This window comes from Malaclemys terrapin, chromosome 19 (assembly GCF_027887155.1).
Source record: "Malaclemys terrapin pileata isolate rMalTer1 chromosome 19, rMalTer1.hap1, whole genome shotgun sequence".
Classification (NCBI taxonomy): Eukaryota; Metazoa; Chordata; order Testudines; family Emydidae; genus Malaclemys; species Malaclemys terrapin.
In genome coordinates this window covers 12,438,983-12,450,654 of record NC_071523.1, presented here as the reverse complement: position 1 = coordinate 12,450,654, position 11,672 = coordinate 12,438,983, and the positions used below count along the sequence as shown (strand labels likewise).

General features: G+C 41.2%; 1 protein-coding gene across 2 annotated transcripts in view; it reads right to left on the bottom strand.

Annotated features, from left to right (window-relative positions):
• Positions 1–9,014: 9,014 nt before the first annotated feature.
• Positions 9,015–11,672, bottom strand: part of CTNNBIP1 (catenin beta interacting protein 1) — a 52,399-nt gene continuing 49,741 nt past the window's right edge. For both annotated transcript variants that reach the window (XM_054009116.1, XM_054009117.1), the window contains one exon: positions 9,015–11,275. In XM_054009116.1, coding sequence (XP_053865091.1) covers positions 11,217–11,275 — 59 coding nt within the window. In that variant the 3' untranslated portion in view covers positions 9,015–11,216. The remainder of the gene's footprint in view (positions 11,276–11,672) is intronic.

The window sequence follows — 11,672 nt, the reverse complement described above, 5'->3', positions numbered from 1 at the left end:
AAAGGCTTCAGATCTCAGGGCGAGATTCTCTCCTTAACAGAACATAGGATATATAACTGAACCAGATGTAACTCAGAAAAATGAGACTCCTCTTGACATGCTTCATTTTAAGATGTTCTTTAGTCTTTTAACTCCTTCATGTTTGCCTTTACGCAGTGAAGAGGAGGAGAAAATGCCAGCACTGAGTTGCTGTGTAAAAGATGCCAAGACTGACATCCAGGGTCTCCCACTCCCTCTAAGTGCCATGCCAGGCACTTCTTTGACATAGCACTTCTCACCTTTGCCATTTCTGCATTCAGCAGAGGATTAATTTGTTCCTGGAGACTGGTTGGTTCTCCCCTCACCCCCATTGCTGAAATTAATCAAAAGTTGACTAGCAAAGCCAGCCTCTTTCAGTGCCTGGTTAGTGGAAAGGTGTTTTTTGTGCTTACTGTATGAAAACCTAAGAGGCTGCAGATCCCAAGCTGTGCTAAATGATTGAAATTCAGTCCCTCTCACTGCTCCAGCAGCATACATGTGTCTGCCTGCTCACTGCTGCTCCAGAGACAAATTACCCACCTGGTGTAAGTAAAATACTTATGAGATGAGGCAGGCCCATCATCCTGGTTGGAGCTCATCTTACACAGGCCACTTCCTGCAGCAGCGAGAACAGCCTCTGGGAACGATGGGTAGCTGCACAACATTAGATAATTAAGAAAAAGAAAATCAGAGTATAATGAAGTATAATAAAAGAAGTATCAGCAAAATTCTGGATACTAGAAAGTGAACAAGTGGGATAAGTGAAAATTGGTACAGAGTGGATAGCCTAGACTACGGTTTATTCCACACCAACAGGAAGTGGATTTCACTTTTGGGCTAAGACAGAACTCAGGCCAGAGTCAAACATTTAATTACATTATTTGTAAAAAGTGCTGTGGGCCCACACTTCCATTGGCATGACCAGGAAGAAGAGGTGTGCAGCACTTCTGAAAATCAGGCCACCGCTGACCAAGACAAAACCTCAGCTGAACCAAAGGAACTGGAGTAGCCTTTTTTGGGAAGGAATCAGAAAGTAAATAGAAGAAGAAATAGAGCCAGATCTTCATCCATGGTTCATTTATGAAATAATTCTATTGTATTCAACAGCAACAGTCCTAGCTACTGGGGTGTTGTATTTATTAAAAAGTAATGTTGATGCTAACAGGGAGATACCCCAGAGGGAGAAGATCCATGGAGCAGTAGAGAGCATTGATGGAGTTGAGCCGCTTTCAGTGAAAAGGATAGAAAGATGTACATTATCCACCAGACAGGCTCGTAAGAACTCAGCATTAGAGCTTCTTTATACCCTTCTCGCCACAGACATCTGTGCCCCTGAGCTGCCTAACTCTCATTCCCTTTGACCGTTTCCCAAGCACCATCTCCCACTTTAATGCATCAGGTGCTGTTTAACCCACAGAGGAGATGGAAAGTATGTTAACATCCATAGGGTTCCCCCCTTGATCTCATTCCCCCTTCTCTTTGCAGCTTTAAGTGAGATGGGTAATATGAAATTTAACTGCCTCCATAGAGGCTTATTCAGCCCTGGACAGGAGCCCACTCAAGGCACCCTTCCAAGGTATGAGGCTACAAAAAATAGACTCTTATTCTCACCTGGAAAGCAGGTTGCACCATCCCAAAAGGCAGCAGGGCCTTTCCTACAGGAAGGTCAATCTTCATAATTCTAGACACATAGGGTCAAAATAATCATGAGTGCACTCCACTGAAGTCAACTGAGTTATACAATGATTGAATTTGGCCCATGGTCCCAGGTCAGTATATGTCTAGGGAAATTTGAGAATCTGTGTGCTGCTTTGGGCTTGTGCATTAAGCACATTTGTGCAACTTGCTCTACAACAAGCCCATCACCAGATGGGGTTGAATGTAATGTCCCATCTGTTGTGAGTTCAATTTAAGATGTTATTTTAATCTATAAAGCCCTACATGGTCTGGTACCTGACTACCTCAGAGACCTCTTTCTCTACCTATCTTGCCAGTACAAACCTGACCGACCCTATAGTCAAACTTTTACGGACGTGAGGTAGGGCATTTGCTATGGAGGACCCTCATTTGTGCAGCATAGCGCCTATAGTAGCTGTACTATGGTTGAGTTTGCTGGTCATCAGAGATTGGTACAAGACCTACTTTGTGTGTTGATTCTGATGTATTAAAGTACCTCTGAAAGCCTTTCCCATCTCTTAGTGACATGCTGTTAGCTCAGTGAGAAGGGAGTAGGTTAACCTCTAGATCCTGCCTCCTTGCACTTGATAACTGCATTGGAACTGAAGACATTTTATTTAAATTTCTCTGCACTGCTCTGATTATGTGCCATGTAGACTTTCCTACATGGATGCCATTTTGAAAAGTCAAATAAAAACAATTTTTTTTATGGCAAATACTTACATAGAAACAACCAGAAGGAGAGAACCCAAGCCCTTCCCTCATTCTCAGCAGGGTGTGACCATAGGTCAGTGCAAGGCCAGGAGAACAGTGTTATTGCTTGAAACACAAAAGGACTCTACTGTAAACTCATACGGTACAAACAGCTCAGCATGCTACAGAACCAGCATGCTGAACAATCCCTTTCAGAAGGGCACTTTAGGACTTAGTGCTGCTGGCTAGGGCAGGCTATTAGGAAGCTTAAGGCTCTGTCCAGTTTAATTAAAATCTTTCTCCAGGCTCAAAGAAGCTTATGAGAACACAGCAGTGGGAAAAAATTCTCTCCTTACCCTTCCAACTAAAGGGATTCACCCACTTTATATTTACTACAGAGGTTCACTATGGTCTCTATTTACATTCACTTCTAATTACACAGCATGGATTACATAATACATTTGTTGCTTGCAGCAGAAAACCACAGTGCTTAGCTGTGGTTGAGCATCAGGCTCCAGGCATCGAGCAGGACCCTTGGTCAGGCAAAGCTTTGCTATGGCTGTCTGCTCCAGGCATTTGGAAAGATACAAGACAAGAGAATGGGGGAGAATGCCTGCCTACAACTGTCTATTCCAATCACGTTCAAGGCAATTTCCTTAGCGCCCTCAATTAGGAGGTCACTACTAAAGTTGAAAATGGATTACAGTGCATAGTCATCAGTGACACAGGTTTTCATTTCATTCTATGATTAAATGACTCCATGCACCCTCCCCTCCTCCTGGTGTACATGTATGTATATAAAAGCCACTGCTGAATATGGTAACGCTGTACTTGCGTTGCGGAGTCCTTTCTTACAAAGTCATATTTTAAGAGTCTGCAAACAATTTAGCAGCGGTCCTGTCTATACAGCAAAGGCCAAAGTTTTAGTTATAATACTCTAATCTTACACCAGTGTAACTAAAGCAGGCCTCCAGAGTGAAGACTAGACATGATCAAGCCATATTTTAACCGTGTTCTGAAGTTGCAGTGCAGCCTTGTAGCTGAATTCTGTATATTGCTTCTCAGGAAGAGCAACCCAGGAAGTGGGAGCAAAGCTAGTTTTAAGCTTTTATGACTGCTTTGAACAGACCCCTTCTAGGCCAGAATAAGCAAAGCACAGGACACTTTGGCAACTTCCTCTGCTCCTCCCACAGCCCTACATCAGGGGATACACCCAGCAAAGCCCCCTAAACTTTAGGGGCTAGTTAAGCCACCATTGCAGTCCCTTTACTCCAAATGAGCCATCGTAAAGGTGCTGCAGCAGAGAGTGTCGAATCGTGCCCTGGACTTTAGCCTGATTTGAGAAGAACTGTTAAAAGACAGTTCAGTTCAACTACATTGTTAGACGGAAACATTAACCATGGCAGAGGGACTGTTATTAGTTTTCCCCAATCATATTTGTGTCCTTTAGATGGGCCTTGTAGCTCAAAACCTGATGGAATACCTGTGCAGCAGTGTGTAGAGCAATTGGCCCAGGTTGCAGACTTACGATGTCGTAAGGCCCTATACACTTGGCCAGGAACAGAGTTAAGGATCTGTCTAAACATAGATCCAGTAAAATTGGTTTCTCATGTGGTTAGACTGAGGAGCATGAAGCATAACCAGTCTTACCTCAGCTCTGCTAGAGCACAGTTAAGCCTCAGGGCCCGAGCCCAGCCAAACTGCAAGTAAATTTAATTGAAGCTGTTTTCAAACCTTGTTTAAACATTTGTTAAACTTGGTTCTAGCACAGTGTGAACAGTGCCTTGCTTCCTTGGGCCAATGGTGCTCAGGTGCAAGTGACAGTGACAAGCATACCATGTGGAGAGATAATGTCTGCTCTGCACTGGATAAATGCCTCCAGCTGCTCCCACAAACAATACAGAAGAGGCTGCAGTGTCTGTCCCAGTGGGGGTTGCATGCATTTATGCTTGCATCAAAAGAAAAGAGAATAATTGAGCAAAGTGAAAAAGCAATGGAAGGAGCAGATGCATCAGTCCACACTTGGAATGGCCTTTATATTGGGGAAAAGCAAGTTAAAGAGTAACATAAGTGGAGAACCCCTTCTCTGGGTTTCATGGAGTTTCTGATCTCAATCACAGTTCGCATCTAGGAGGCTCAATGTGGGGAAATGGTGAGGCAGCAAGAAGCTCTGCACATACAGCTGTTCCATGCCCATACATGATGCAGCTTGTAAGCAACCAAACGCTAAAGCTTTAAGAAACAAAACAGGATTATCTTCCCCAAACACAATCCATAAAGTTGAGGTAATCCAGGTTATAGTGGGAAATTAGCCAGTTCGTTTTATTAAATGTTGCAATAATTCTGTCTGGAGCAAATCAGCTGAAAAGAAAATGAAAGAAGGGCCAGAAGGGATAGCAGGGTAACAAAGAATCCCTTACTCACCAGATGATATCAACTGCAGAAACTAGAAGGCTCTAACATGGATTGGAGCAGCCAGGCCATCTCCTTGCCCTGATAATGTCTTTAACAATATGTAACCCTGCTGTAACACTTGTTATCCCTACGTTTTGGTGTTGTCCAAGAGGTAAGGGAGAAAGGGAGTTACAGAGTTATGTGACTTGCCCAGGGTTACACAGCAAATCAAGGTCAGATCTAGAAATAGAACCCAGCTCTCCTGTGTGGAAGCAGAGAGTTATTCTCCGATACCTGTCTACCAGTCCAATGTCCTATCCACTGGGACTGGCTACCTCTCTGCTAAAAGGGATACCCTGAAGAATGCTAAAGTCACAATTTAATCCACATGTTGCAGTCTGGAACATGGTTTCTGCTGTTGCCCTTCTCCTGATGCCCACCTATTCTATTCTTGCCCTTCCAACACCACATTCTTTCAGTTATCCCTGTGCAATCACACTGAAAGCAATTGGTCAAATTCAGTGCCTTTTACCTCATTGATGGGGTTAACCAAATTAGCTTCAGGGGCACTGTGCTGTTGATAGAGTGTAATCTTCATCATCCAGAACTGTGGCGGTCAATTCACTTGCATGACCCTAGAGGTACACTTGGGACATGTGCAACATAACATGAATACTAAAGTGAATGGAACTTCAGGAGGTGCACATCAGCATGCAATTTACTACAAAGGGGTTGCACACAGGCAGGTGAGAGCAAAATGTGCAGTATTCAAATAAGGTACTAAACTTGTAGTGTTAGTGGATGGGAGGCTATAGGGAAGAAGTTAGCCTAGACACAGTTACCAGCACTGTGCCTGGTTCAACTCAGGACTATTCACTTGCGCAAGCACCAAATTCAATCCCATATAATGCATTTAAAATGCAACTTTAACTATAGTTACATGGTACAGCACCAGGTTTACTGAAGCGACAGGCCCAGCTGATGGGAATTTTCACACTAATCAACAGAAGACATGTGAAGCAAATTACTGAGAAAGACTAAGAGGCCAGAATGAAAGCAACACCACATTTTTTTAAAAATGAGTTTAAAAATAAATCTTGTTTCCTTAAATTTTCTGAAAGGTAAAAGCTTGATATGTGTTTTTAAAGCAGCAGCCACCAATTAAATCCAATAGGGCAGGAGAAAACTATTTAAAGGGCTCCTTTTCTTTTACACTTTTAACTTCTTCTACCTTTATTCCAACCCCACCATTGATTTCAGCATTGCCTACATTGAACAGGTGGGTCTCTGGGTTAGCCAATAGCACTGGTCCAAATCCAACATGAAGCTCAATTGTACACAGTAAAAATCTTACCAGTGCAGGACAGATACAACTTAGAGAATTTTTCACTTGACCAGAGCTCAAGAGCTACATAGCAATGCTTTGGTATTCCAGTCGTTCCTCTGTCTAATACTATTTCTTTGCATTTCAACAGCACCTTTTAGCAAAGGTTCTTAAAAGCTCCTTACAAACAATTAAGCTTTGCAACACTTCTGTGAAGATATTAATATACCCTTTTCTCTGTGGGATAAAAATGAGGCAGACATGCCTAACAAACTTGATTAAGTATCAAGAGGGAGCCGTGTTAGTCTGTATCCACAAAAACAACAAGGAGTCCGGTGGCATCTTAAAAACTAGCAGATTTATTTGGGCATAAGCTTTCATGGGTAAAGTGATTTTTTTTTTAATCCACGAAAGCTTATGCCCAAATAAATCTGTTAGTCTTTAAGGTGCCACCGGACTCCTTGTTAAACTTGCTTAAGGTTATCCAGTGGATCTGACTGCTTACCACCAGAGTACACAACAAACCATCAAGGATTTGAGAGGCAGTTTCTCTAATGGTCACATATTGCATTGTACTGGCCCTTGTGCCACAAGTTTTACTTGTGGCCAGCCACACCACAGTCCTTAAAGAGGAGGCAAGCAATACAAAAAGGAAGAAAACTGGAGAATTAATATTAAAATATTCTAAAGGTGTAAAAGTTTCCTCAATTATTCAGTAACCCTCGTATAAAACAAATATCTTACATAACATTTGTAAGTCAGATTTGCAAGGCACATTGACTTGCAACCTCCCATTTAGTGGTCCTTATTTTTCTCTGCTTAATTTGTCATGAGAATTTAATGATTGAAAAAAAGTTAAAATATTGACCGCCCTGAAGACTGAATTTCTCTATTTATCCTCAGAACAGGATCACCAGTGGCTGTAAAAATTTACCCCACCCTGACAAGCAGTGACCAAGGGAGGGAGGTTTTCATAAGCTATTTATTCCTTAGTTTCTCCCAAGACTATTAAGGTGGGCATTTTAGCAGTATGGGCACCTGTGAAGTGGGCAGTGCACTACCATTGAGACTGTGTAACTCCTTTCACACAGGCCACTGAACAGCCATGAGAGAGTGACAAGTTTTGATCACTATTTACCTGGGATAGATTGGAATAAGCAACTTAAAGGTGAAAGGCTCTATATCCCATTACCAGTCCTCACTATATCAAATAACCATTCCCTCCAAGAATCCCTATTACTAAATCTTCATGGGTTGACATCTATGCCTCACCAACAGCTCACATGCTCTCTTACTATAAAGTTTATTTAGGGATCTGGAAGAATCAGTCTAAAGGCTGACATGAAAGATAAGAAGTCTCATTTTCTTCAGTTACAATGGGCAATACTCACGGATGCAATGACCTCAGCAAAAATTACAGCAATTGCTACCCACCTGAAGAGACAGGAGGAGTGTTTCCTTCAGTTCCTAAATTCCCTCCCTTCCCCCGGTCTGTAAAACTCCAGTGCACATTGTGCTTAAACTGGGTAAGGAGAGGTCTTTAATCTGCTCTACTCCTGCTGCATATACAAGCAGCAACCCTGAACTCTGAAGTGAATGGCAGAATCTGTTTTTCTCTCTCAACCATTGTCCTTCATGCTCAGCCAGGCTCTCAGAGGATGCTGAATTAGCATTACCACAGGTTTCAATTTAGTTCCTTCTTAGTTTGGTTTGCCTACATTGTTGGGGTAAGTTGTGAGCTCTTGAAGGAGAAAAAACCCTAAAGTATATGGGGATCACGAGGCACTCTCCCAAAGATTTCCACCCAAGGATTTCAGATCTGCTCTATTTGAGAAGCCACCTAGAGACCTCCGCTGCCACTTTACATAATGCCTTAAGTACATCTTTTGTGGGCTCTCTGGCGTCACCTTTTGTGTTATACTCAGTGTTGTCAACTCATGATTTTGTCATGAGTCTCATGATAATTATAGTTTTCCTTAAAGTCCCAGCTCCTGGAGTCAAGTGGATATGTGATGTTTTCAGCTTTCATTCTTACAGAAAAAGTAAGTTTCTGACCCTCGTGGCTATGGAGAAAGCGTCAAAATGTGATCGCAGTACACCCAAAAGACTCAAAAAGCAGAAGCTAAATGAAAAGAACACCCAATCTATTATTTTACATAATCTCATGATTTTAAAGCCAATCTCATGATTTTTTGTGAGCCTGACTCATGATTTTTGAACATTTGGGGTTGGCAATACTGGCTCATGAGTTATATTTTTCAGTTTAGAGTCACACCCACCGCTGGCCCACATGAAGCTGGAGTTCTCAATCTTTAATTAGAAATTGTTTACACAAGACAGACTGAAGCATGAAAGGGAAGCTATAGAAAGTGTTCTGTACACTAAAAAAGTCAGTCCCCACTGCTCTTTCTTCCATCCCTCACTATTCCAGGGTTAACAGGCAAATCTGGTTTCCAGAAAAGGGACAACACAAGCACTTTGGACTTGGCCATAGGGGGTTAAGAGGGTTTCCAGTGTTCTACCATACTCTGCCTCCCCCAACATATGAAAGTAATTTATCACAGATCCTCTTGCCCCATTTCAATGTAAGAAACCACTGTTCTAAAACCTGTAGCCAATGGAAATTAGTGAGATTGAGGTGGGAAGAGGAGAGAGAATAATGGTATAATAAGGATGCCAGGCAACTTGGGTTCAGTATACAGATACAAGAGATGGCAGCAATATCCTGATGTGAATATATTTGTTCAGGCATCTGAACTCCACATTATCCTGTTTTCAGCGTATCTGCATCAGAGATGTCTACTGAACCCTTCCAGTTTGGACTTTACAGGTAAATCTTTCACAAGAGCAACATGGATATTTTGCATTTTGTGAGTTACCAATATAATAAATCAATAAGAAACAAGAGTAGCTATTAAAAACTGTATTTTCCCCCCAACAGTTACATTTTTAGTCAAAAGATTAAACCACAGAAACACTTCACTTTTCTTAAAAAGATGTAACAGCTCAGAAATGCCATAGATACACATGGAGTATGCATGTTAGCTTTGACAATGACAGGCCACTACAATCCAGCCCCCTCATTCCAGCCAGTGGCTGAAAATACATATCACCTTAAATTAACCCTTTAAGGGCTGCCCCCTTTGCACCAAAGTTAAAATCAAAGTGCCTCTTAGTTCAAATCACAAGAACCAATTGGGCTCCTTGATGGTTTCATTTTAATACAGGGAAATCTTATCCAGCCTCAATAAACTGAGGTAAGAGATTAATTTTCACATTGAAACTTTACAAAGATGCAATTGAATCAAAAGGATCTTTTTCATAGATAGAATTACAGTTGTTCCCATTTACACAATGGTTATTTGTTCAAGATAAAGTCCCCACTTCTCTCTCCCACACATATTCCAATGGTTTCTTCTGTTTGTTCACTTTTGAGATTTTAATAACATCTGTATCATCATAATTGCATGTCATGAGAACAGTCAAGTAGTCACAGCCAGGATCCTGAGCTGTTACTCCAAATAATTAACAATCGCATGAAACAAACTAGGTACAGGTGAACGGATTTCTATTTAAATACGGTTTGAAATATCTTAAATCAGTGCAACCCACAACAGAGTCTAGAAGTATTGTAAAAATTCACTGCACATAATAGAGAATGAAGTGCTTGGTTTTAGGCAGCAGCACAAGGTACCTCAGGATTTTAATATTCACTGTGCAGATTCCTGAAGAGTGAGTGCATGGTTTTAAAATTTCACTGCAGATGAAGGCCCTACTTCTTCTCCCAGCTCTGTGAATCTGCGCATGTCACATGTACACTCATGTTTGGGCAGTTTAGTGCATTCCCACTGCCACCAATACAGCAATGGCCACAGAAAAACTGATTAATCCTGGAGACAGATGACTTCCATCTCATTGAATTGTTGCAGATACTAGAGCCATACTGCACATAATACTGCAGGTGATAAGAAACTTTGTTTATTGTATTCCAGTGCAACATGGATATAAGATCATGGGTGGTAATGTTCCCCTATCTGAGAGCTAAATCCTGTGCAGCAATTAAAGGGTTAAAGTGGAGCTGTATGTACTATTTTACACAATTCATTCATATGCTATTCAGATTTGGGAATTTAATGTCACAGCCACAGATCTTATCTTTTTCCAATTCCTGCAAATCTACAGCTCCTCTGTAAGAAGCAAAGAGAAAAGCAACCCAAATGCCAAGTTTTTTTTAGCAATTCATTGATACAGCCCATAGCAAAGCAGAGGGCTGCAGATCTCCACATTCCAGCTGCAACAGGTAGACTTATTAAAGTAAGTATGTTTTTGACACATGCTCCCAAGAGTGCCAGAGGCCATAGAGCAGATAAGTATGGAAAAATTGATTGCATGGGAGACTTTGGAGCTAATAGGAAATTAAAAACAGTTCTTAAGCCAATCAAAAAAAAAAAGCAAAGTGTGTGCGTGTGTTAGGTGTGTAATAAATATTGCAAAGAACATTTGTCTTTTTTCCCCTCAGATCAATAAGTGAAAAGTAAACCAATGCACCAAAAAATCAACTTTCTGCAATGAAAATGTTGATGTCAGCAAAATACCTGCAAGCAATCTAGAGAAAGCTTTAGCATTATCAGCCAATCACAATTCAATTCCAGTTCTATGCAGCCAGCCAAACCCTGTTCAAATTCACAAATCTGACCTAAATAAGCACCGGAGCTTGAAAAGCTTCTTTAGAAGAAGGATGTCAAGAGACTTATTTTAAAATATAAAATAAAATCAGAACTAAAATAAAAGATTTCCATTGGTCAAGTTTAAAAAGTTGTCTTCCTTTAGCCAATCATAAACAGAGTCTGTCCCTTTGAACCAATTGTAAATGCATCGCTAGCTTCGTCCTTGATAACACAGCCCAGATGAGAAGCAACAGTGTATAGGAACAGATGGCTGTCAGATGTGTTCAGAGAGTTGGCAAAGGGAAGCAAAATTAAAAGGAAAAGGGCAAGGGCTGCCATGGAAAATTAGGGGTGGGCAAAGGAACTTGTTAATGCTCTGCCATCCTCTATCTTCAGGAATCTCCTTGCCCTCTCCAGCTCTGTGTTGCTCAGACACTCTTTAATTACTGCCTTCTGTCTTCCGTCTCTGATCTGGAAAATGCCATCACCACGTCCTCAGCACCTGTAAGTACATATAAAAAAAATGGGAGCTAAGAGTACTGCATTCACAGAATAGGGGGTGGGTTGAATTTCAGTATTGTCAAAAATTCAAAAGTCATGAGTCAGGATCTCAGAAGTCATGAGGATTTTAACAATAATACATTTTAGGTTCCTATTTGCCTTCTGGTGTTGGAGGATTTAGGCTTCATGTTTTCAAGCTTTTCTCTGCAATCGCAAGGATTAGAATTTTTGTTTATTTTTTTTTTTTTTAAATGGCTGCTGATATTCTCCAGTTTTCACATACCTCCAAGAGCGGGAGCTTTAAAAAAAAAAAAAAAACACCAAATATTGAGAGAGTTGGAAACACTGAAATTTGCAAATTCTTTGCTGGTCTCATCATCCTTCAAATCCCTGCACTG